Raw genomic sequence first — 27,508 nt, forward strand, 5'->3', positions numbered from 1 at the left:
TCACGGCATCAGGTCAGACTATTGCAGTGACCTGCTCCAGACCTTGGTCCTGTTGTATAAATTGGGATGGCTGTTTTTGGCGTTTGAGAGGCTCACACTCACGCTCACACTCACTTCAAACTGATTTAATTACTTGTTCTTACCTCAGCAGTTCCACCTGCCAAGTTTCAGTCGTGTCGACTCCTATCCAGAGGTTGGTTCTCACACATCAAATGAGCTTGTGAGCATTCCGCTGCATGTGTCGACTAGAACTCCAAATGTCACCCTCGTATCATAAGGTGAAATCAAATGCTAATTCCTTAACACTAGTGCCTATTGCTTTATATATAATTTATGCCAATTAAAGAATGTTTGAGTCAGTTGCAAAGTGAAAGAAATCCTAGTTCTATAATTGCGTCACAATCAGTGTGATCCACAGACAATGTAAAAGTGACCTGAGAATATGTCGTTTTAGATTATAATTTCCAGTTTGTAGAATTAAACTAGTGCTATAGGCCATTTATAATTTCACTGGTTGACTTAACCCTGTTGTATTCTCAGATAACACCACTGAATGCTAACTACGTTACTGCTGTCTGATGTGCCAGCTTTAGTCTCATAGAGGAAGAGTAGCACAGAGACCACAGGTGAGCCTGAACAAAGGACAGGTGAAGGGAGGGACCAGCTGCGGTGGGTTCACATCTGCCATCTATTGATAAAAAGAATCAAATAAACTTACAGATGGTAGCAGTGGTCCTGTAGGAAATTGATTGATTGGGTGATGGAGTCTTCAACCAGTTTTTATTCATCAGTGACTTTACTGGGATTGGGTTTTATAGAATTAGAAAGGAAACAGCATTGAGTGAAGTAGCTGGAGCTTTTTAAGTGAATTGGGCTTTTAAGAGGAAAATTTTAATATCATCATAGTTATTTTCACTGCTTTCACTTTCAGCTGCATGATCAGATCATAGAGAGCTTGCACCACAGCTCCTTTAGTCAGCTAATTGGCAAATGGCATTTCATATAGATTGATTTTTTTTTTTTTTTTACAAAATGTTGCATATTTCTCCAAATAAAGGATTTTCTTTCAGGGTGTGCCGTGACAGTGCCCTGCAGCTTGTAGTGAATGGAATATGGAGAAGCTGCTGCCAGCAGACAGGAGCTATGGAGATAGGCCCAGACAAGAATCAGCAACTCAATACACTCAGTACTACAACCTCAATGACATTTACTCCAACAGTTATTTAAAGGTATGATATGCAAATTTTCTGGTAGAGGCTCTGCCACTTGCTTGTCTCCATGGAGATGGAGATTACTTTGCCTGGAATGATCCATAGTATGACATGGAACTTATCTCACTTGCATTTATTGACTTACAGTTTTATTGCTAAAAAAATAATCCCTTAAAAAACATGCACTCTACACAGATCTGACTTGTCACTTACCTGTCTGTCTCTGTGGAAATAAATAAGTTTACCGACTCACAAAACATTTCAGACAAAGTAATAACAAAAAGCAGGTGGTCCACCCTCCACCAGAAAAAATCCATAGTGCAACTTTAAGTTCTAGCAACTGAATCATGCAAATATAAGGTAAAGTGGGTCATCTAAAAACTGTGGGCCATCCATAGAATTGTTCAGAGCCATTCAGTATGCACTTTTGTGTGAAACATGTCAAAGTTGCAGTTTGTTGTATATAGAAGACAATGGTATAGATCGGAATATGCACAAGTGATTGTATAAGACTCCCCAACCAGGTGTACCATGGCCTACAGCTAATTGAATGAAAATGCCTTCTCTAGCACGTCTTTATGTTTTCCTCAGACTCTGCTGCTATGACCTGCTCACAGCGGGGTGTGTCGAGCAGTGAGAGTCTTACAGGGGTGACACTGTTACCAGTCCAACCTGCTCCTCTGGGATGCAGGTGAATGAGGGGAGGTGCAAGGGGAGGTGGGATATGGGAACCACCCCCAGCTCAGGTGTATAAAACGCCTCCTTATCCTGCTACATGACACTCAGAGGGACTTGACTCTCCTCTTAGTGCACTCCACTGCTCTGCCTCTCTTCTCCCTTCCTTCCAACCATGAAGACCACAATGAAAACCACCCGCACCAGCATTAGCGGTGGCGGCTTCGGTGGCGGCAGCAGCTATGGTGGCGGTAGCAGCTATGGTGGCGGTGCCAGCTTCGGTGGCGGTAGCATGCGTATGTCTGGCGGCGGCGGTGGCTTCACTTCCAGATCGGCCGTCATCAGCCGTGGCCCCGCTATCTCCTCTGCATCTTCCATGAGACTGGGTTCAGCGGCCGGAGGTGGAGGCATGGGCTTGGGTCTTGGCATGGGCGGTGGAGGATACGGTGGTGGATTCGGTGGTGGCGCAGGATTCGGCGGTGGCGCAGGATTCGGTGGTGGCGCAGGATTCGGTGGAGGAATGGGTGGTGGATTCGGTGGTGGAGCAGGACCCATAATCCCAACCATCTCCAATGTGACAGTCAACGCAAGCCTCCTAGCCCCCATTGACATCAACATTGACCCCAACATCCAAGTCGTGCGCAACCAGGAGAAGGAACAGATCAAGACCCTGAACAACCGCTTTGCCGGTTTCATCGACAAGGTAAGATGATGTGAGATGAGAATTGTGCATATGAAGGGGCAGAAGCATGAACAGACAATGCTAAATTAGACCACGTAATTTCATTTGGTGGTCTCTCTAAGATTACACAGCTCATAAAATATTACTGACCCCAATAAGAGCAATGCATCCATGCACAAATGAACTGACAATCCATGTAAATGAATGCAATGTTGAAAAGTCTCCTCTATCTAAATTGCAAATTTATTACTATACCATGCAAGACTTAATGTGTGCAAAGGCAGGAAGACTTGCAAGTGCTTGTTGTAATTGAAAGTGCAAGCAGGAAATACAATCAGCCATATCCAGTAACAGATGGCAGTGAGGGATCGTGTTCTCACCTGCTCTCATGGCAGTACACATTCAATGAGCACAAGAAACTCAACACTTCCCTCAGTGGTTATAAACTACTAGTTAAAACACAAGGGTTTTAACTTGCTTGTTTGACAGTTTGTAGCTGGAGGCATCTAGTTTATTTGCGTTGACATGTATTGGACAAGTTTCATCAGTGAAAGTGTCCCGTAGGCTATAGAGCTCTCAAATCAGGTGGCGAAGGTGTGGCCAAGCACACATACCAACTCGCTCCCAGTGCAGCTCTCAATAATGTATTTAAGTCATGCTATTGTTCTAATGTAAAGTTCTTTGACTATTAGAAAGATTGAGTGTAAACATTCATTATGGCGCAAAATAGTCAAGTTAAGTTCAAAGAAAGACAAACATCACCTTTGGAGTTTGAATGTTCCGTTTTTGATCCTTTGCTTATGTGACATTTCTAATTACATTATTTGGCTTCTTTAGGTGCGCTTCTTGGAACAGCAGAACAAAATGCTGGAGACCAAATGGAGCTTGCTTCAGGAACAGACCACCACTCGCTCTAACATTGATGCCATGTTTGAGGCCTTCATCGCCAACTTGCGCAGACAGCTCGATGGGCTCGGCAATGAGAAGATCAAGCTGGAGGGAGAACTGAAGACCATGCAAGGCCTGGTGGAGGACTTCAAGAACAAGTGAGAGCAGTAGATACAAAGCAGCTTATTTAAAACTCTTTTTCTTCCCTTCTAATACATGCTGTTGTGGTGCAGATATGAGGATGAAATCAACAAGCGCGCCGCTGTGGAAAATGAGTTTGTGCTTATTAAGAAGGTAAGAGACATAGAGAAAATAATTCACCATATTAAAGAGTGGTGGATAATGTGCTGCTCTGTTGGCAGGATGTTGATGGTGCCTACATGAACAAGGTTGAACTGGAGGCCAAGGTCGACTCCCTCACAGATGAGATCAACTTCCTCAGAGCAATCTATGAAGCAGTAAGGCTGCATACACACAAAACATCATGAAATATTAAAATGGCAATCACTTTATTCTACACAGAACGATAAAAATGATTTTGTTAATATTCAAGTTAATTATTTACTTTCAAGGAACTGTCTGAGCTCCAAGGACAGATCAAGGACACCTCAGTCATTGTGGAGATGGACAACAGCCGTGGCTTGGACATGGATTCCATTGTTGCTGAAGTTAAGAAACAGTTTGAGGATGTTGCCAACAAGAGCCGCCAAGAGGCTGAGAGCTGGTATCAAGTTAAGGTACAAGCAAGAAACTTACTGCAGATAATATCAATTTGACCTTCATAAAACAGCTTTGAAACGTAAATTCTTGTTTTAAATCAGTTTGAACAGATGCAGACCTCTGCTGGACAGTACGGGGAGGACCTTCGCAACACCAAGAACGAAATTGCTGAGATTAACCGCATGATCAGCCGTCTCCAGAATGAGATTGAGACAGTCAAGGGACAAGTGAGCTGAATATTCATCACTTTTTTCAGTCAGTAGAACATATGAAATGCATGCATGAATAACATCTGCCATGCCTCCCAGCGTGCCAACCTGGAGGCCCAGATCGCAGAGGCTGAGGAGCGTGGAGAGCTGGCAGTGAAGGACGCCAAGGCTCGCATCTCTGACCTGGAAGAGGCCCTCCAGAGAGCCAAGCAGGACATGGCCCGACAGGTCCGGGAGTACCAGGAACTCATGAATGTCAAACTTGCCCTGGACATTGAGATTGCCACCTACAAGAAGCTCCTGGAGGGAGAGGAGAGCAGGTAAGCAGTTGAAAATATATATATATTACTTATGTACAGTGATTGAGGCGCATGGAGAAATTATTCAAAATAATTTCTCTGTCTCTTCTCTTTCTCAGAATTGCTACTGGTACACAGGCCACAGTCCACATACAGAGCTCCAGCTCAGGTTTGTTCGATGTCAGAATTTTAAAGCAGACCTATTATGCAAAATCAGCTTTTTAGACCTTCTAACCATGCCATAGTTGTTTTCCCTCACCATTTGCTCACCCAAAATTATTTTTGGAGTGATCAGTGCAGTTTTTAACAATCACTAATCGTTTATTTTAAAGACATCGTATTGCTGATCAGTCCCTGTTTTCACTACCGCTGAGATACACCCACATTCTCCGGTTTTAGTTTCTTAATCGATGATACACATGGGATTCGGCAGCATTGCATAGTCTTTTTGGTGCAAATGAAAAAAAAAATCTGCTGCTTGCTAGCGTGATCTGCAACTTTCCATTGAAATGTTGCTGACATTTACAGCAACATCAGCTCCCATTGGGCACTACAGTTTTTGCGGAAGTCAGTGAACTTGTTTGTTTTATAAAGTTGTTTTAGATGAATATTGCGATTTAAAATGTATAAACTATAATATAATAGTCCACAGGTGTCATAGGATATGGCTACAGAGCAGACACAAGCAATAAGTCTTCTTTAACACTTGTAACGTGGAAAAGTCAGAACAGATTTGAATAAAGATAATTAGTCAGCAAGGTTAGACTAAAAACGTATTAAACTCAACATGTCAGATCTGATGTTTCTCTCTTCTCTCACCAGGAGGAGGCGTTGGTGGAGGCATGGGAGGAGGCATGGGAGGAGGCTTTGGAGGCGGTTATGGAGGCGGTATGGGCGGAGGCATGGGCGGCGGTTTTGGTGGAGGCCTTGGCATGGGAGGAGGCATGGGAGGAGGCATGGGTGGAGGCTTGAGCATGAGCGGAGGCTACGGAAGCGGCATCAGCGTTGGAGGAAGCTCCAGATCCAGCATGAGAATGGGTCGCATCTAAATAGCACAACTCCTCTCCACACTCTACGTATCTTCTCCCCCCTTTCCTATGTCCAGCAGAGCTCCCCGTTCCCACCAGGAGGCCCACGTTTGAGAGAGTCAGAGATACCATCAGTCAGAGCAGCACACGAGTCAGTTCTCTCTTGTATCAGTCAGCCTAGATGTCGTAGGGGTTGTTGGATTTGCTGTCACATACACCAGAGTGTTTGTGTACTGACAGAAATGTCCTCACACAGGGCTGTAGAAAAAGGACTGCAGTTATACATATGACAAACAAATAAACCATTGACCCACATGTCATAGGCATAACTGTCCCCTCTTCTGTACCTCTTCAGCAACATGTACCACTGTCTTCTGAGGCTATTCTTTACTCAAGTTTACAAAAGGTATCTTATCTCTGTACATTCCATGTTCACTTTTTGCACCCCATCAGGCTGACTGGGATTCCAGATTTATCAAAGTGTATGTACCACCTGCACAGCAAATAAATCTGACTCATAATCTACAGTTCATTCTTTGTCTGTTTTTTATTGTTATATTGGAACAGTTTATACTTATTGCTTATTTTACACTCAATTATGAAGAAATTATGCATGCAATTACTTTATTTTTGCCACAGTGAGTGAATGTGTTACTTGACATTACCTAACTTGGGAATTATTTATGAGTGGACCCCACCTCTAGCTAGTGTTGAGCCATGTATGTCTCCTGATAGTGTTCAAGCATGCAGATATTCAAAAAAGCAATATAAGGCCACTATGATGTCACACTGCTCAATCACCATTCGCCTCAGCAGTTTGTCTGAAGTCAGCAAAAGAGAACTGGATTTCAGGCCTGGGGCAAAATGCTTGCCATGAGAATGCTTTAAAATCAACAAAACTGTTTCACAAGTGTTTGCACAGAGCTTTGGGCTGTGTACATTTGAGCTTATCTCCTGTGTAATATTTACATCCACTGATAGGCACATAAGAGGGCTGTCAGTGAACATGTCTATTATTCTGTTGATGGCATAGTGTGTTTTGATACATAGAAAAAAGCATAAGGAACAAAAGAAATCTCTTGGATTTCTTGGACTGGGTGTACTGTCTTATAATCTTCAAAAGTTTTCAAGGCAAGTCGAACTTTATTTCTATAGCACATTTAAAAACAACCATTTGACCAAAGTGCTGGACAGGCCATAGTTAAATAGTCACAGACCAGTCAAATGTAATCAAGTTGGTTCATGGTTGGTGTACTTGGTTATACTTAATATAATTATGAATAGTGGGAAGTAACTAACTGAACATATCAAAAATACATACTCAGAACACTAATTTCGAGTAACTGTCAGTTAGAGCAGTTTCATTTGGTAGTGTTCAGAGCAGTTTATTTATTTATTTATTTTTTTAATCAAAGGAATAAAGGGTATTCGTATTCTGAATATAGGGCCAAGATGTTACAAAATAGATTATACCATTAATATAGGACAATAACCTTTGAGTGACACATGGTATTTTTATGTTGGTAATAATCATATTCAAACTATTATTATTATTATTATTATTATTATTATTATTATTATTATTATTATTATTATAGGTTTAATTGGCTATATAAAAAAAATTTGCCTCAAGGAAAATTGTTACAAATAAAACCGTTAGATCATTAAGCTAAGTGCATTGATTTTCATTCGTACTATATGTATTGGCTAGCTCCATGCAGTACGTACAACCCTATTCAGCTAGTTATTTTCACTGTAGACCTGTTAAAAGTGGCTGTCTGAACGCCTTTCCCATTGACAAACACAGCCAGCGCTTACGTCCTGCTTGAGCTGCCGGTGTGGCCGTCCTCACGTTGACGCACGGCTGTGGTCTCGCGAGGTTACGCAAGTAAACGCCGGCGCGTGCAGTGTGTTTGTGGCCTAAAGCGAAGCGCAGCAGAAAGGAAATGAATCATTAAGTGAGACTTCAGCTGGAACCCTGCAATTATGGTACATCTGGCCCTTTTTGGAATTATTGGTCGTACATCGCACATGAGTCAAATTATCGTACAGATACGGTAGGTATCGTACATCTGGCAACCCTGCACCCATTAGACAATGCTGCTGTATTTGAAAGCTATTGTATATTTCTTGTTAACCTTGCACTACAGAAAAGTGTCAGGGGGGTGGAGACGCTAAAATGCACTAGGATATACTGCCCTCTGGTGGTAAGGGGAATTAAACTGCTCCAACGATAAAACCACAAGGGTGTTTTTCAGATCGATTATTTATTTATTTATTTATTTATTTTTACATGATTTGATAACAATTTCTGTGTGCTTTTGTCTGTGAATCGTATTGTAACATTCTAAACGACTGTTTGTACCAGGCCTTGTTTAAAACACATATTAAAATTGTGAATACACCAGGGTTTCATTTTGTATAAAATAATATCAAACAGCCTATAGAAGAACACCTTTAATTACATTTTTTGTTGTTATTTAATTTACAGTCAAATGGTTAGCAGCATGTCCCTCTCAGACGCGTGCTCTACAGGTTTCAAAAGGGGGCTGAGAGATTTATTTATGATACTGTACACACCAGCTCTGAAACACAGACCCATAACATTTTCACTTTTAAAACATCAACCATGCCTATCTACTTAACAGCACTTTGTGAGCAGAGACATGAGAAATCATTGAATTTCAAGATGTGAAGGATAAAACAGTCTAGCTGAAGTGGAGTAATTTTCTTCAGCTTCAATAAACAGGGAAAAATGTTTTTGAAAAAAAACAAAAAAAAAAAACAACAACAAACAATCTGTAGAATGTCTACATAGCTGTCCTTCTAGGATCATCAGGGTCAAAGGTCATGATCTCCATGTGGATAAGACCTGGGTAACAAAAGATAAAAATAAAACACAGAATCAATACAAACAAAGCACCATTGTTTTACTGCAGTATATAGACATACACTGCATCCTTCACTATAATGAAGCGATATAGTATAATATCAAGAGATGGACAATATATCATTATCACTCATATGTGAATGCTGGTTTGAAGATCTGCAAAAACTATATAATTTATAATACAAAATATCCCAAATGGAACACAAAGAGTTGATAACAAAAATAAATAAATGGAACAAACTCATTTTGAAATCTTTCAAACTTCACTTCTGAGGGGTAATTTTGTATCTTTTCACATTTGTCAAATACCTCAACAAAAACATTTAAAGGCATGTTTACACCAATTTTTATTGGAACGCTATAATAGCTATTATCATGGGGATCATCCAAAGAAATATCGAAATATTGATTTTTGTCAATATTGCTCACCCCAGACAGTTACAGACCAGTAGGGGGCAGCACAGTTAAGGCCTAATAATGTTGTACTCCAAACTCCTACAAAGTTTACTTTTTTAGCAACCTCACAAAACGTATCAGGTGAATAACTGATAAATCAGTAGTACATTTTTAATAACTTTTATGAGCTTAATATAAAATTGAATTCAATAATATGAACTTTGACTGTAAAAGAAAAATAATGTAATTATTATTTTTTCTTTTACTATGGATCATACTTGGATGACTAAGGGATTACACAGACATTAACTTTGATTGGTCAGTGGTTTGGACAGCTAGACCTGTGTTGTAAAACAGTATTTACTCTTCCTCTTGTGTGTGAAAATTCCTCGCCGTTACTTACTCTTCCACTCCGCCACTGCCAGCTCCAGGCTCTCGAAGGAGTCATCGTAGGGTTCTGAGTCAGGTTCACACTCTGGATCATGGTACTCAGAAAGGAAGGGCTGAGTCAGGCCCTGAGCCGCAGTGAGACGCCTCTCTGGGTCCAGCAGCAACATGCCCTCCAGGAGCTCCACCGCTACACACACAAGCAGCACAACAGTGGGGATATTTACCTGGTTAGTGAATTCAGCTTACTAGAATAATTACCCAATTATTAGATCTGATTTTGGTGTTTGTTTCCATGCCCAAGTGAAATCTGATGATCAAAAACTATGTGTGACTGGTTATGTTTACATGCACACCAAAAATCTGATCATTATCTGATTTATAGTTTGTAGTTATCAGGTTATTAAAATATCAGATGTAAACAGGTGTGTCTGATGTGAGTAATCTGATTTATGTCTAGATTGTATTGTAAATCTACCCAGTTACTCAGTGGATTGGAAGACAAATGACTAGGAATTTTACAATAATTATTTCAACCTTTAACATATTCTCTCATTTATGTCTTTGCCACATTAGTTTGCTACCTTTTGTATAATTTACATTGGATTTCAATAATAACTCCAGAAATCTGATTTTCGGTGTGCATGTTAACTAGCCACTGAATGGAGGAATGAAGAGGAGAAGACAAAATGAGGCACAAAGGTCCTACCATGTTTGTCCATATCAGGAAACACCTCTCTGAAGTTCTTCTTCTTCTGTGGAGGCAGGCCCTGTACATATGTCTGTGCCTGCAAAATACACCAAATGTTACCTATGGTATTATAATCGGGCAAGCCAAGGCAAGTTTATTTCTATAGCACAATTCGTTCACAAAGTAATTCAAAGTGCATTACAGAATAAGAAATACATTAAAATCACAATACAACAGAACAAAACATAAATAATCACAAATAATCACCATAAAATTTACATTAAAAGAAAAGATTACATATAATAACTACATTACTATATGTATAGTAATTACATATCACATGTATTATATTCTGAGGTTAAACTTTGTGTAAAGCTGTGTATTGTGTTTGCACAACACTATAGCGGACCCTACACATTGATTATTAAAAGAATACAATAATTATATAGTACAGTCCCATACTATTAAAAAAGGATCTATACTATAGCTGAGAATATCCACCAATCATGTGGTGTTTGCATTTGCATTTGAATGTGGTTACTTACTGTAGACAAAAAAACATAATTTAGTTTAATCAATATCTGATTTGACATCATCTTGGTTAGCTAACTGCAAAATGCCTCTTTCCTTTGAACCTGAATGGTTCACATACACTAAACTTAAATGGAACCTTATGTTAGATTTTGATTTTAAATTTCATAAACATGACCTTTGTCCCCAGATATGTAAACATGTTGAAATCAGTCTTACTGATAACAATTCTAATGCTGATTTCTTCTTGATTACAAAAAATATTAGACACAATGTTCCATTTATTTATGTTATAATTTGATGTTTTGGGTCTCAAGACAATCAGAAAATAGAATGAACCTCACATGAAACTCATTTGGATTCTCAGTTTCAATGTTGAAATCCAGTTGGTTAAAACCTAAAAGGACTCACTCTGACCTACACCCCAGCACCTGCAGTAAAAGCTCTGGAGGCATGGCCTGTGCACATACTAAGAATGACAAAGAATTAAAGGCACTGTTTAGAAACCTTTTTAAAAACTAAAAGAGGACAGGCTTCCTTTAACAGAGAGCTCAGTTAGATTTCACAAGTCTAAAACGTTCATATTTTATATATTATGAGTTCAGTAGCTACAAAAAATTCTCACATCTTTGCTCTGCATCTTTTGGACCAAAGTGCTGTCAGGAGTTCCGGTCATCCGCATTATCTTCTTCAGCTGGTCAATGCCTCAGCAAACTGGTTAAAGCAATAACTTCTCTGGACTCAGAAACACACACACACTCAAAAAACTCCACTCTGCTCCTTAATGCTTCTTCATGTATTAAATTACTGATAAAGTTTGGATTGCTGTGTGAGGATACTATCGTGTCCTGGGAACAGAACCTGTCCAGTGATCATCTCAGCCAGAATGCAGGCAGCTGACCACACGTCCACTGGAGAAACATCACAGTTACATTCATATTTGGTGAAACCAGCATAAATACTACAGCTACTCCTAATATACCTGCTCAACCATCACTGGCACACCTCCACTCTCTGCTTTACTTACCTGTTTGAGTGTAGTGCATCCAGTTGAAAATGACCTCTGGAGCTCTGTACCAGCGCGTCACCACATATCCTGTCATCTCTGTTTCAGTCTGCCGTGCCAAGCCAAAGTCTAAAATCTGAAGTTATCACAAGTCACAAACCTGTAGAGTACTCACTCCAACTAGCTACTCAACTAGTTTAGTGTAGTTTGGTTTCATAATCATCTTCCTCTGAGTGGTCACATGATCACATGTTACTGTGATGTGTCCAGACAGCTGATTTACACAGGTTTTGGTGATGTCTTCCTACTAATAGAAGCAGGACCATTTGCAGTCTGACTTCTGGGTAGTGTGTGAGAGTAAAAAGCCGTCCTTGTCTCAGTTTATTGTGCAGTGCACACATTTCTGTATTTCAATTCCCTCCTTAAACCACTGATGATGTGTGTTGAGATACGGTCCTGAAGTTGGACTGCAGATGGCACCGTTGTCCTGCTTCACCGGTAGGAAGACAGCTCCAAGCTGTGTAAATCAGCTGACCAACTACCTCTCTGAGGATGGATCAGACCAAAGGAACCTCATTGGACTATCCGGGCAAAAGTTTAGTGAGAGTATTAGGAACTTATTGTCACAAATTACCACAAAACTTGGCTGTCAGGAAGCCTGTGCAATTATTTCCATACCTAAAAATATGACTGTAATTGATTCATAGTAACAGCTATATACAGGATTATACAACCATATGAAACAAGACAACACACTTTTTCTATACTTAGAAGGGACTTGCCTGCCAGGCAAACAAAAAAATATAATTTAAACAATATCCCATTTAAAATAAGTGTTCTGCTTTACCTTGAGTTCACAGTTCTCATTCACAGCCAGGTTTCCAGGTTTGAGATCCTGCCAAATAACAACATGTATGTGTGAGTATACATATATGACCCCAGTGCACAGTACATTCCATACTGACCCGATGAATGATGCCTGCTGAGTGAATGTACTGCAGGAATGGACAGAGACACATGGTTAATACAAGTACAAAGATCCATCACAAATAGTCAGAGGGGGTGGGTTTTCAAAGGTATGATATTGCATGCATTGCTCTACTATTATCATTACTATTACAGCCATTTCTAGAACAACTGTCTCTACAATGCTGTTATTACTAAAATAAAGACTACTGATACTGGTGTTGGGTATTATCTTTGATCCAGAAAAAAAATGCTGGATTGGGTATATGTTCCTGGTTGGTTAATGTAATTACGCTGTCTTAAAGGTGCACTAGGTAACTTTTCTGGTGGGAGGTCTGCCACTATGGAGATGTTTTTACTTTGTCTAGGATGTTCCACAGTATTTTAAGCAGGGTCACCTCTCGCACCCTCTCAGATGTGACCTGTAATATGGCCTGGTGGAGTCACAAGCTTGTCTTCTTTGAGATAGACAAGTTTAAGTCGATACTGTGGAATATTCCAGGCATAGCAATGTAGCGGGCCCTTCATCACAAAATTTGCATAGTGTACCTTTCACATTTGTAAAAACAAACAAAAAAAAAGTTGTTTTGGAAGCACTGAGAGACCTTGAGCCCACGGAGGAGCTGGTAGAAGAGGTAGGTGATGATACGGTCTGTCAGCCTCTTCCTCTTCATGATGTGCCCCAGGTCTTGAGCTACGAAGGGCATCACCATGTAACTGTGAACAACACATATGGACTATATAAGCACAACTCACTGTTTGTCCCCATGGTGAGAATAGAAAACGCATCAACCTCCAAATGGACAAGAAAAAACATGCTGACAATCACACTCCTCATACAAGCACCCACACGAATATAGGTGCACCAGGCAAGAATGCACTCACAAAGTCTGGAATGTGTCCAAGGTAGAAGCTGGGGTGAAGACGTTGAGCAGTGAGATCACCTTCAAAGAAAATACGCAATGCTTATTATAGTGTAACTCATTTAAAGGTGATTCTAAGGACAAAACAACAAGCATTCCTAGATCAGAGCTTTCCTGGAATGAGCTCATTTCACATGCAAACGACTGGTAAACATCCAAACTAATTTTAGAAACTGCTATTTAAGAGAATTAATGTTTTCACTCTGCATTCTCTGCATATTCCTTTCTCTTTTAATGTTAATGTTATGATGATTATTTATGATTGTGTTTTGATTTGTTTGTATTGTGATTTTAATGTCTTTCTTATTCTGTAATGCACTTTGAATTACTTTGTGTACGAATTGTGCTATACAAATAAACTTGCCTTGTCTTGCTTTGCTTTGCCTTGCCTTGATAAAAGTATTGTTTATGTTGTGGTAATTTGGCAGTTTGCCCCTCAAAAGCTTGTGACTCTTAATACGTCTCCTATTTTCTTAATCAGAGACCCATTTGTAAGACATGAGCATAATTGGGTTCAACATGTGGACTATGGCATTTTTACAGTTTGCTGACACATGTTTGGTTTAAATTATGGCCAGAAAGAATAGCATTTTGTGAAGAAAAACTATATTAATGTTAGGGATGCACCTCTCTAAACTATTCAGGAAAGCCTATTTAAATCTGAATACAACCACATGCTCATATTACCACTTTTATCTTCACGGTAGTTTTTGTTTGATGTTGACAGACTCAGTAATTACAGAGACATTAACCATAAATCATTTCAAAACATCTGCGTTTTGACTGAACAGTAGTAAATTCTACCATAGAATTAACAAACTGTCTAAATCTCTCTCTTAAGAAGCAGAGCGATCCTCTCTCTATACTTATTTTAGAGACATTTCTATTTGGCCACTTGGGCTGGGCACTGACTTGGTATTTACAGGCAAAACACTGAAGCATGAGGGTTCCACAGCAAAGGCACAGAGCTACCTTTAAGTAGGCCTTTATAAATGGTACTTTTCAGATTTTAGAATGTAATGATAGCAACAGCAAGTATTCCCTATTTATTACATAGTATTAATATAAGAAATATATAAAAGGTAAGTCACAAATGTTGAATATGTTCCTATATATTAATCACTAAACCCTTGCACTCGCTATAACGTGTGCCTAGCAATTTGACCTGACTCTCTTCTAAACTGCTATGCATATATATATATATATATATATATAAACAACACAAAAAACATTAGCCAATACAATGTTGTGATGACATCTGAAATCCTGCAATAGACGTCAGGATTGTGACATCACACCTCATAGAATTTTCAGTGAGGATAATCTTAACCCATGGAGATTTTAAGATGCTAAATACTAAACTTAGTGCTCATTTTAAAGTTTTCTGACACTATAGAGTACATAGATGTGTTTACCAGTAGTGTTCCATCAGTTTATCGCTTATGTTTACTTTTTAATATTGTTTTGGCTAATATATCTCTATACGAGTTTTGAACTACTGCCACAAAAATTACGTCTCATCCCGAGCTCTATAGACCTACTATTACTACTGTTACCAAGTTAATAATTTGATTTGTTGTGGAGAATGATGTTTTTTATGTTATGTTTTATTAGTAATATATTAATGGCAATGGCTGTGGTAACATGCGCACTCAAAATAAGATTATTATCTGATTTTTTTTTACTTATTAAAATGACATGTAAACAGCAAAACTATCTCTGATCATGGTCCTTCTGATTACTGACATCATAGCTTGTGTTTTTCATGTTATTTATGTGATCTTAAATGTCCAGAAATCAGATAATAATTAGACTGATTTGCACATGAACAAAGCCAGTGTCAAATGTCAAATCTGCTTTGCTGTTATCCACATCACAATATAACCACCAGAGTGAAAAACATAATTTTACTAAATTCTGACAGATTAATCACAAGTATGAAACTGATTGAAAAACTGCACTGTATTTGGAGGTGCTTACATTATCATGTTGTATGTGGCGCAGCAGCCGCAGTTCTCTGTAAGCTCTTTTAGCATGGATCAGGGACTGGAAGGGTCTGTACAGCTTTTTGATAGCCACCTTCTCCTTGGTGTTCTGGTCAATGGCCGCGCTGAGGAGACAAATGAGATCAATTGGAAGTACAAACACATTATAACCCAAAGTGGTATGTTTTGGACAAGAACAAAGGAGGGATGATGTTGCATGAGGGATTCCAGTCACATGAAGACCAAGGAGAAGATTCATGAATGAAGAGAAGAGGAAACTGCTGTGGTGTTGAGAAGAGGATGCATCCTACAAATTACACATTTCTAAGTGAAATGATGACAATGTAAATAAAAGTATAGATGGACATATTTTCAGAATGATGAAAAATTATGATAAATTATGTTATACCATAGCAATTAACTATTTTAAACAAAATGTGATGTATTTTGAATGGAGAAAATTTCTCCAAATGTTGCAGAATAGGAACCTGAAACTTGTGAATTGATGCTGGTGTCAGGTACCACATTAGAGCAAGGAAAATGCTTCTTTGGGCATTTGTTCCAGGATTTTCATTCAGAATGAAGTCAATCAAATAATATAATGAGGCTCTTTATAGTAGTGGGGCTTTCTCCGTTGATGTCAGGTACTGATATATACTTAAAGCCAAAGTTATGGCATAGGAACTGAACAAGCTAGATCGTTGCATTTCTATTACAAAAAATATCTTGGAGTAAATATAAAAAGTGAGGAGGCCAATCTTCATGTGCGATAAGAGATTAAAGTTCAAAAGAGCTGCATAAAACTATTGTATGTAAGGTGATTATGGTTTGTAGCTTTTACTTGTAGAATAAGTTCATAACCTCCTTTATATATGATACATCTCCTACTTCATTTCATGTGAGGGCACCACTATTCTGTATGAATAATGATTGTTAATTTTGGATAGCTGAACATCCCTAATGGAATGTACTATACTTTAACTCAGTGAAGCAGCCTTTGCTACTGTTTGTTATCCAACCACCGAGAGAACACATGTTCATAAATTGTGCATGTTCTTCCAAAGCATAGTGATAGTCACACCTTTTACTTTAAATCTTACTCTGTCTGCGCACTTGCGATGGACACTTTTTAAGTCAGTATCAATCCAGACTTTGACCCCAAATGGCTCCCCTATGTGTGCTCTGTTCCTCCCCAGTGCAAAGTGACTTAGTTGGCCTGGCTGCTCAGATTCCAGACCCAGATTCCAGTGTTCTCCTTCAGACCTGCAGCTACACGCTGAGGAGCCCGGGGCCACAATAGAGGCTCTGTGTGTAATCACCGGGCCCTTCAGAGGGCTGGCACCACTGCCTGGCTCTCAACGCACTTTAACAATCTGAGAGAAAATTCTTTGTGTCACTGAGCCTTCACTTATCACTATCACTGGAGTCAGGACAGAAGTTTGGCTAGGATAATGTTGGACAATTGAAGATGTCAAAAGAGCAGGGCTAGTTTGATAATATGGAGGCACTGTTTTTAAAAAAAATAATAATTTGAAAAACTTTTTGCAAAGGTTTAGGTTGTTTAAGCCACTATAATAATATTGTGGATATAATGACTCTTGATAATAGCCCATAGTAACACAAAATATAATTACCTTTTTAAGGCTACTTTTAGACTTCTGTCATATACCCTCCTCCAACATTACAATCTCTTGGCAAGACACAGACCCTAAAAAGTGCAAATCATGTATGTGCATAATAAACTGGGCTAAAGCCTTGTTGTGTAGGCTACTGTCCCACTATCAGCTGCAGACAGACTTCAGATTCTGCAGACCTACCCGGGGCCTATCATAAAATTAAGGGGCGTGTTGCAATTGATGTAAGCCTTACCCAAAGCACTTTTTACTTTTATGGCCCATGTTTACATCGCCTCAGGTTTACGCTCATAATTGTTCTTTAAAAGAGACAAAGATATAGGCCTAACCGAGATCCACCAGCCCACTGTTTTGTGTGGACTCAAATAAAGGGACATGTCAAGCCCAGTGCCCAGTGCCACTTACCACACAGTTCCGTACGCGCCAGATCCAATGGAGTGGAGCTGCGTGTATCTCTGCGGGATATCCCACGTGGTTTTCTGCACTTCCACACGGTAGTATCCTGGTCTCACAGGGGAGTCGCTCACCGGGGACTCCATAGCACCGTCTTGACAGCCTGTGGTGCCTGTTCTCCTTCCGTGCGTCTGACAGGTGAGGCAGGTAGGTCTACAGAGGCGGGTGGGCAGTGGACACGCCCCCGAGCGCTCTCAGCTTTTGGTGCTGAGCTGTCAAAAGCACCCACCAGTCAGACATATTTAGGGAATTTATATTTAATTCATCAGTGCTGGCACTGTCATAATGATAGAGCTAGTTTAATTGTATATATTTGCATGTATTTTCTCTTACAATCACAAGTGCTTTAAGTGGCCAGCTGTAGGAAGGACACACCTCATTCTGTTTGCCCATTGCCCATCGAGTTTCCTTTATCTAGTCTGTAAATGAATAGATAGGCTTTCTGAATAATATGCCAACTTGCAATGCATTAAAATAAGGAAAAAGGCTTCTTTTGAAATTAAAAGTGCTTATTTCTTTGTATAACAGGGACCATACTTGATAGACTATGTTTTTTCAGAGAGAAGTGGGACGGACTTGAGTCCTAGTTCCTCAAGTGTTTAACAGCTCAGAACAATGGTCTGATAACATGTAGTGAGGCCAGACACTGGTCAAACAGTAACCAGACCTGACTATGTGAGTATGGCAGCACACTTAGAACAGGCATGTCTTCACTTCAAACAATCAATCATGACTAGAATAGATCTAGTGTCACCTAACATTAATACTTATTTCCTCTGCATCTGAAAATGTGACACCTGTAGAATTTTTTAAATGAATGTCAATTCACCTCATTGTCCAGCAGAGGGCAGAAACGTTCCAAAATACTGAACAACGAATTTACAAAGAGCCTTGGAAAGCTGTCCGGTTAGGTCTAAACTCGAGAATGCTACATGTGAGGACATGGGCTATAGGCTACAATACATATTGATATTGGCCTGTGTTGAAGTAAATAGGGCCCACCTACATAAGCTAATAATTGCTGGCACACTTGGCCTAAGTTAGGCTATGAATGGATATAAAATTCAACAAAATTATGCCCATTATTATACCTTTTTAATTTATAGGCTCTTAACTCACTAATATGGCACAAACTGGTCACATTAATAATGCCATGTTTAGTTATGAAAATGTGTGGAGGCAATTTCCCACTAAAATAACTAAGATATTGGTAGCCTGACACGATGGCCTTACATATATAGTTTATTTAACTTTTTTAATATTACAAATTTGAATAATGACCACAGGACACATTTCCGGTTTTACTTTGAAGGATTCGTCACCATACCTCCGGTGCTTCCGCTGTCTGACTTGACTGGCTGTCCGCGGTTCACTCACTTCTTGTCGGGTTCATTCAGAGGAGCAGTCCACTGTCCCGGGCGCTCGTCTCGGTTAAACAACACGCTGTATTCTTTGTGTATTTGGAGGACGATCCGCGACAAGCCTGCAGACTCCTGAATACATCTCATGGACTTGATAATCATTTAACTTGTGTGATTGTTCAGTCGAATTTTGAGGACTGGACAGACTCGTGTGGCTGAAGTGGATGCGAACTCCTCCAACTAGCCCCGTGTTTGGATGGGAAGGTCCGGGTCACCCATAGGGCAACAGGCGAACAGGTAGGTTTTTCTGACTGAACATCAAATTAAAAATTAGACCCAAAATCAATAAAATAAGAAATATACAGACATCTTACGAGTTTTCCCTTTGTGTAGTATACTCATTGTTACACAGCGGCTCTTATGTGAATATGGGTCAGTCATGTCATGTTTAAATCATATTCTTCTAGCTACTTATGATTTAACTTATTTATTTGAAACTGTGAATTCTTTAATCAATTAAAAAATGTTAAACTTATAATAAATGGGAGTGTCCTATTATTGTTTACATTAGAGAGCATGCAATGTCCACATATCTGCCCCAGTCTTCTTGGACAGTGTAATATGAAAACAGCTGTACAATTCTGGCTTCGAACTAAATGTTGTGGTTACTTGCTTAGTTGTACCAGACAACTCCCCAGCCAGTCAGGGCAGGGGGCCAGGGTCAGGCACCTCTCTTTTGTCAGCTGATGGCAGAATGTGTGTGAGCTGTGTGAGCCAAATGTCAAATACCTGGTTCACCTGCTACTGTTCAGCATGGACACTCACAGCTGCCCATGTAAGGACTAGCCTAGGACAAGAATGTGTTTGTGTTGAACCGCACATGTGGTTAGCCGCCCATCTCTGCTTTCAGGAATATTAATGCATTTTTGGGGATATTCATCATTTCAACTCTTCAACTTGCTCTGGGGTATTTTGCCTATATGGATAGAGGTAATTTCTAAAGAGACAGACAGTACTGAGCTGTCGCTCCTTAAAATAACTTATTATGATGAAAAAGAAGCTATGTTCTCTGTTTGGAGAGCTCACATCCAATTCAATATAAGCATCTTTGTGTTAAGCTGAATATTATATGTAACCCAAACCATCTGGTGAGTCATGATACTAATCTGATGGGATGGCAGTAGCTCTGGTGGTAAAGGCTTCCCTTTGCCCACTAACCAGAGGCTTGTGGTTCAATCATTGGTCCATCATTGCTGCTGTTGTATCCTTGGGCAAGACACCTGGGCATCTGCTTCTGGTCTAGAGTTGTGTATTCTGATGTATTGGATTGACTGAGCCTTAATTTTCTTTTTCTTTGAGTACCTCCCAAAAATGATTTCATCCTTCTTGCATGTTTTTTTGCTTCTGTCATCATTATCAGAGATCAAACATCCTTCTTTTGTATTGCACACACATAATTAGGGCACCACTAGGCTATATATCTTTGTTTATTTAGACAAACTTATCAACATTTCATTAAAAAATGGTGAAAGGAGGTATTTTACAAACTTGTGCTTAGAAATAAGTTTGCTTCTTCAAAAAAAAATCATGAACTGGAATTTTGATTAATGAATTATCTATATTGTGAGTCATAAAATTGAATTGTGATGGACCTGATGTTATGGATTCAGACTTTCTCTTTAACTTTAGTCGGTCTGCATGCTGCAGGTAGAGGTGTTATGTTGTGAGGAGTGTTTTTGTTCCACCCTGGCCTGCGTTTTCAGCTGTTCGGAGACTAGGTGAGGTTCACTCCTGTCTGATGCTCCCTGTGAATAAATCAAACAGCCACTCACAAAGACCGTTCCTAATGTTCTGCAAACTTCTCTAAAAGGAAAAGAGACAGTTAATCTGCTCTTCTTTTGTTTGATCTGTTCCCATAGAAACTAATCAAATTCATCCATTCTGTTTTCATTTATTTGTAGAGTGTGGAGCGGTCTCCCTTTGTTACATTTTTGTGGTCATGCAGCCCTGCGTTGAACCTGCAAACTCTTTCCTTTGAATCTCCATACTTGAATAGCTGACCATCTGTCTGCTATAGGCTCTACAAGTACCATATCACGTTACCCCACTTGTCTGCACTATACTGTGGGGATCGACTATGTGAAGTTGTAGTGGATTGAGTCTACACCAGTTAAAAAGGTGGTACAGTGTTGCCCTAATACTCTGGTAACTGAAAAGCTGATGTCTAATTATTTATGGCAGGAAGACTGTTACTTGGTTAAAATGTGAATTGAATGCATACATGTTTTCTCTGGAGTTGTATCAGTTTTCTGTTCTTAGCTAAAGGGTCCCCTGGTGTGGTCTTCTGCTGCTGCTGCCCATCTGTCTGAAGGCGGTTGGGCTTTCAGAAATGGTACTTTGCAGAAGTTGTGCATAGTAACGTCTGATATATTAGGTTACTGTTGCCTTTTATCATCTCAGGCCATTTGGTAACTGTCTTACACATCTGCTAAATCTGCCCCTCTCAGATATTGTTTCAGGACCGCTCCATTTGAAGACTTACAGTAGGTTAGCAAATGGTGATCTTCGCACATCTTTAAAAAAGAAAAAAAAAAATCTCTCATTTACCTCTCAGATGAAAATAGTAATATTATAATATAATGTATTCAGTTATTTGATTCAATTTCAGTTTAATTCAATTTATCTTTGTAAAGCTCAAAATCACAACAGCAGTTGCCTCTTAGGGGTTCACAAGATCATCGGTTTAACAAACAGAAAGTTAGAAAATCAAACAGACATTGGTCAATAACAGACAAGATGTCCAGGTATGGCTGGATGGTATGACATGATGACATGATGATTCAGTGTCAGTTTAATGTAGCTCTATGCTCAAAAACACAAAGCATTTTGTCCCACTCACTCCTCCTATTGGTCAGCCCCTGACATGCTCTGAGTGAGTGTCAGGTGGAATTATCCAATCACAGTGAAGTCTTAACTTTCAGAAGAAGCGGTTAGAAGCAGAAGTTACCTTTATCCCAATTTTGATTTTGGGATAAAATCTAAATTGTGATCTTATTATACATTTTTAAATGGCATATTGCCCACACCTAACTCCAGTTGTATTTATTTATGTGTGAACAAGCTAGTTAAAGGCAGCATTTAAAATCTTGTGAGTAATTATCCTCAGGAAGTGGATTATTTATTTAACTTTTTACTAATCTAGACCACACAATGTGAGCGAATCGACCTGTAGGCTCACTCACAGCTGCATGGTGAAGTTAAAACGTGTAATAAAACAGGACTGCGGGGTGTGTAGGCAGTGAAGACAAGATGTTATGATTTACAGGAGTCAAATGTGTGTACTAGGGGTTAAGGAGAGCGCTTCTTCTCAGCAGCGTGAGAACTGGATGTTTGTATGAGGTCCGATCTCTGGTGCTGGTGGTGTGAGATGTGATGAGTCCTGGTCAGCCTTGCTCTGGTGCCACATTCTGCAGGAGGCTGTAAGGAGTATTCATAGCTGCACACTCCACAGGTATTCAGTGGTGTCGCTCCTGCTGAGAATATGTGTTAATGAATTACAGAAAGAGGAACTGGAGTCTGCTGCATTACACCGCTATGAGAGCATGATGGTATTTTAACCTGGAATTATAATTTTAAATGGTTGTACATTGATGGCATATTTTATGTTTTTCTTAGGTTTGTCTGTTAGAATGTGTTTTGATACAACATGATTTTTCTGTTGTTTCTCATGAAAGATTGATTTGTGGTGATAGGACAAGATCTTGTGCCATAAGATATTGCAAGATAAAAATGATTGCGTGAGATTTTGTCCTGTGTTTACACTTGGTTCAGGCAAAAACGTTATACCTGTTGAGAAGATGTAGCTTCAAGAAGCAGTGCTAGGTTTAAGATGACACACAACATTTTATAGACCAATAATATTTAATACAGATGGAGGCAGCTTAAATGAATGTTCTTAAAAAGTGATTTTTGTTGTAATATAAGGAGTTCTTGGGCCTAGTCCCTATTATAGGAATTGGACGCTTCATGGCAAAGTGCAATGTTATCAATAGTAGGCCTGTCATGATGACAAATTTTAAAATGCGATATATTGCTAAAGTAAATATTAATAATATTATTGAAACCAAACCATAAAGCAGTACTATCCCCCAAAAGGTGTTCTAAATCTACAAAAGAAATAGCTGAATGCAACAGTTAAGTAGGGATGGGACAGTATTAAAATTTAGTCTAACGATTATTGTGACCAAAGTAATCACGATAATCATTAAACCAAGGCAGCATAATGTCCTCATATGTGGACACCAGGATCTTGTAGAGAAAAAAATGTATTGTAGCCTACACAACCCAAAATGTGTTGTCCACATATGTGGACACCAGGTCCTAAGAGGTTATAGGTATTCAGATTAATTCATGATTGTTGTAAAGCCATGCGCCACTGCTAGTAAGCTGTGCAATCAGCTGTGCAAAACGCTGTTCAGCTAGTGCTAACCTAGCGATAGCAAAGTCAACACAAACACTGATTCATACAAATCCAAACTAACACAAACTATATTCAATAGTTTATTTCACATGATATGTTACTTATAATGGATATTTTGTTTGTCAAATTATGCAGGATGGTTGTCTCTTAAATGTGCATGTAAGTTGCTAGTGTTTGAAGCCGTATCTTTTTTTCGGCAGGCTCTGCAGATTGGTGGCTCATCTTGCTGGTCTTCTTTTTTCAAATCCATAATAATTCCAGACTTCACCTTCTTGAGTGGAGGATAGAAATGTACACCGTCACTGGGATCCAGATCCACTGCCTGTCCATTAGCCATGACAAGGAGTGATAAAGAACCATCCCCAAATCAGAATAGACACAGAAGCTAACAAGTTTCATTACTATGACAGAGGGCAGTAAAGGGGATTATAATCATGTGGGATGATTACGATTATTAAAAAATGCCACAAACGATTTAGAAGTTAGGACCTTTTTTATTGCAATTAACCATATTATCGTATATCGTCCCATCCCTACAGTTAAGTTGTTGTATCTATAATGAGTCATAGAAATTCATAATTCAGCCTTCTAGTTCATATCTCACTGTAGTACAGAAAGTACCCTGTAGTACAAAGAAAAAGTCCCCATGATAAATATTGACCCCCAAAATGTATTGTTCCATCTAACATATATTGAATGATGAGTCGATTATAGTATTCAGCGTGATTACATACTAGGGAAATCTAGATCTTGCCCCCCATCTGGGAGTATGACATCATTACTTTGTAGAATCTGAAAACCACCAACAACAGCAAAAACTAAATCCCACCCCTAATGATCTATGTACAATACGTCCCTCTATACTCTCCAAATAAAACGGAACTTTTAAATGTTAAAAAGTCTTTTGTTCATTGTTCTTCTTTAATCTTTTTACAGATAAAACAATGCAGACCAAAGCTATTTTGCAACACAAATGATCATGTTTCTCCCTCTACCACATTTATGCAAACACAAACCAGGTCCATGTCACCTGTGCTTGAGTTTTGGATGGCTTCAATCTGCTGGTTTCAACGTCTGTCTGCTGGTTTGAGCTTGTGGCTTTTCTTTGCAAATATAGCTCTTTTTTTAATTTTTATTTTGAGAGACCTCCATACTTGATTCTTGTTTGCAGCATACAGACAAACATATATGCTACAATTTGATGAATAATTTGAGTTATTAGAACAAAGTAAGTCCAGCAAAATTCAAGGTAACTGCCATCTAATTATCGTTTTATTGACTTTACCCTACTGACAATCTCTTTACTCAACTGCTGCACTTAGAGGTGGGAGTTTATTATCTGTTTCCTGTATCTTTGTGTGCAGTGTTCAACTGACAGTTCTGATTGGGGTAGGGTTGACATAGTGGTGTGATGGTGAGATCTAGGTGCCTGTTTTGGTGTCTGCAGCTGCTGATGAGACCTTATGTCACATTCTTGAGCTGCAGACAGGAGTGCACAGAGCAGCAACACTTGTGGGGCACACCCTGACCACAGGGTTCTTGTCAAAATAATATTGTACAAAAGATGACAATGAAAGCTCCGTGTTAGACTTGTGGGCTAGCAGAGCTTTTCTATGTGGAGTTGGCATGTTCTCCCCATGTTTGTCTAAAACGTGCACCGTCAAGGTTTCCCCTGCAGCACTGAGGGGTGGGTCAAATGCAGAGGACAAAATTCCCTAATGGGACAGTAAAGTGTACCATCCCTAACCTAGTCTTTCAGTCTGTGTGTTACTATATACATTTTTATTACTTTTTTATTTTTTATTTTTTTATAACTTGCTTACATGTTTTACTTAATTTTTTTTCTACAATCATACAGCTGTTTTCATCTTCAATTAACAGCCCCCACAAGCTTTCTCATGCGCTAGAAATTTAGGTTAGTGGACAATACATAAGTGAACTCTGTAACATTTTGACTGAGCCTTCAAGAATTTACCTCTGAACAAGAACACTCCTGGTTCAAATATGCCTACCAGTATTTCTTCTCTCCTTCTGATCTCATGCCTTCCAAACATCCCTGTGATGGTCGACATTCAGGTTGGTAGATTAATAAATACATCATTTCATTATCACTCTTCCCCAGCGTACAGGACTTAAATGGAAATCCACTCCATCCTTATCGACTTGGGCTGACTCGCATCATGAGCACAACACTGAGAATTCTGTCGTGGAAAAGGCCAATGTGTTGACACTGAGGGGCCCAGTATATTTGGATAGAAAACAAAGATAAGAGCTGTTCCCTGGTCCTACACGAAGAACATGGTCTGTTACAGCCTCAGACGGAGAGGTTGTTTTATTAGCTTGGTACCAAAGAACAGAAGCATATTTCAGATGGCCAAGGAAATTGTACTGAAGTCTACTATTTCTGGGAAATTGCTGAGAAAAACCCCTAAGACATCATTCACCTGATTATACTGGATTGCAGTTTCATACATGGGTGGGAATTTTTTAAATTGTTAATCTAAACCATATATTTTGGTTAAAATGAGAATCAGTATCGTACAGTTCTGGGTTCTTATTTGTTTCAGTCTTGAAGAGGGTACAAGCAAGACATGTGCAGAGGTAACCATTCACTCATATTCTCAATATCTCGTCTTCAAATGTGAGTTCATTGTAATGTTCTTGTTTGATACTCAAATTAAGAATTCCTGGAACCATTTTATCTAAGCTTGGATCTCTGTCAAGCAGTTCCCATTAATGCCTGTTCACTGATATATTGAGTGTCGGTTGAGAATGAACTATGATTGCTACACACCAACTAACTATCTTGACTGGGCACTAAAGCTGTCAGTCATTCAAACCTGGACTTATTAATCAATAACAAAAATGCATGAACTGCAGTAAATATATCAGCTTCTCCAATTGTAATTATAAAGATGCAGTTTAAACTAATGAATAGGTCTTATTATTCTAACTATAAAATTCCATTCATTATCTTAAAACACTAGCCATAAATTTAAAAGACACATTTAATTAGAAATAATAGCTTTTAATCCATCAGCAATCATGTGTCCGGGCCTGAATGGAAAATATAAGTGGATGATACAACAATATGAGGATTACGCTGTCTAATGTAATCCTGTTTCACCTAATCTGCTTACAGTGGGCCACAATAAGGCGTGCCATATTGAAGGCAGGGGCGTGTCCTCTTTGTGCGGACGCAGCGCTGGGCCCTGGGACAGTGGTGAATGTGCCAACAAACCCCCACCACCCATTCCATGTCCCCAGAGAGGCCAGCCTGTAGCCTGGACTGCAGGACGCCCAAACTCTGCTAGCAGCTGCTCTTCCTGTCCCGCCTCAACTCAGCCCTCCACATTTGATTACTCACTGTGGATGTTCCCATTGTTTGCATTGGGAATATGTGGTGACAGTAGCTGAAGTTATCACTACTCTGATGTAAGGTTAGGCAATACACTTTTGGGGAAATGAGTCAAGCATTGAACCATCTACCGTTTGCATGGGATTGCAGTGATTTGACAAGTTTTTGTGCCAAATGACCGTCTTGTTGCTACCTGCAGCTTCAGCTATTAATGCTTGAATCATCCACATTTAAGAAAGACTAACGGTTAAAGGGGCAGCACCAGATTTTTTTCCCCCATGTAGCTGAGCAAAATGTGTCTTGCCCCAATACAGATGCATTGTAAAAGCTGCTCTTGGGTTTGAAATGAGATCGCTGTGTGCATTCTTCATCTAATTATAAAGTGATTATCCTCTGAGAATCAGGAAGTGTGTTGTCGGCATGCAATCTGCTGTTAGGATTCCTGTGATGGCAAAATGCTGCTCCTTTGAAAGATACGAAACACGCCTATAAACTAATCACGGTGAATTATTGGAATGTGTTTGAAACCATTTAAAATGAACCGGTTCTGTTTTTCACATTTTTAAGACAGTAAAAATCAGGTGCTTTCAATACAGGAATCTTTCCAAACAGTGAGAAAGCTAAAGTAATGAAGTTTGTATTTGTGAAGTTTGTGCCTCAGTTAATCAGTTGCATGTTGATTTTACAGAAATTTAGTTTTGACTAAGCTTTTGTGACCAATATTTACTTTCATTT

General features: G+C 39.3%; 3 protein-coding genes across 3 annotated transcripts in view; 2 read left to right on the forward strand and 1 right to left on the reverse strand.

Annotated features, from left to right (window-relative positions):
• The first annotated feature begins 1,975 nt into the window (after positions 1–1,975).
• Positions 1,976–6,239, forward strand: LOC117373542 (keratin, type II cytoskeletal 8-like). Its single transcript, XM_033969596.2, has 9 exons — positions 1,976–2,589; positions 3,406–3,614; positions 3,690–3,750; positions 3,819–3,914; positions 4,029–4,193; positions 4,278–4,403; positions 4,485–4,705; positions 4,804–4,853; positions 5,507–6,239. The coding sequence occupies exons 1-9, from the start codon at positions 2,062–2,064 to the stop codon at positions 5,731–5,733; spliced, it is 1,683 nt and encodes a 560-aa protein (XP_033825487.2). The 5' UTR covers positions 1,976–2,061; the 3' UTR covers positions 5,734–6,239.
• Positions 6,240–8,003: 1,764 nt separating this feature from the next.
• zgc:171775 (STKc_p38 domain-containing protein) lies at positions 8,004–17,704 on the reverse strand. The gene is made up of 12 exons (XM_033969597.2): positions 17,527–17,704; positions 15,483–15,612; positions 13,465–13,523; positions 13,185–13,296; positions 12,579–12,608; positions 12,461–12,508; positions 11,635–11,749; positions 11,447–11,518; positions 11,233–11,312; positions 10,095–10,173; positions 9,402–9,575; positions 8,004–8,584 (listed from the first exon to the last, which is right to left on the reverse strand). Exons 1-12 carry the CDS (start codon positions 17,658–17,660, stop codon positions 8,523–8,525), a joined length of 1,095 nt encoding a protein of 364 aa, XP_033825488.1. The 5' UTR covers positions 17,661–17,704; the 3' UTR covers positions 8,004–8,522.
• A 1,245-nt stretch (positions 17,705–18,949) lies between these two features.
• Positions 18,950–27,508, forward strand: part of LOC117373236 (plexin-B1-like) — a 68,434-nt gene continuing 59,875 nt past the window's right edge. The window contains exon 1 of the mRNA XM_033969164.2: positions 18,950–19,232. The gene's annotated coding sequence lies outside the window, so the exon portion shown is untranslated. The remainder of the gene's footprint in view (positions 19,233–27,508) is intronic.

Source organism: Periophthalmus magnuspinnatus, chromosome 7, assembly GCF_009829125.3.
Source record: "Periophthalmus magnuspinnatus isolate fPerMag1 chromosome 7, fPerMag1.2.pri, whole genome shotgun sequence".
NCBI lineage: Eukaryota > Metazoa > Chordata > Actinopteri > Gobiiformes > Gobiidae > Periophthalmus > Periophthalmus magnuspinnatus.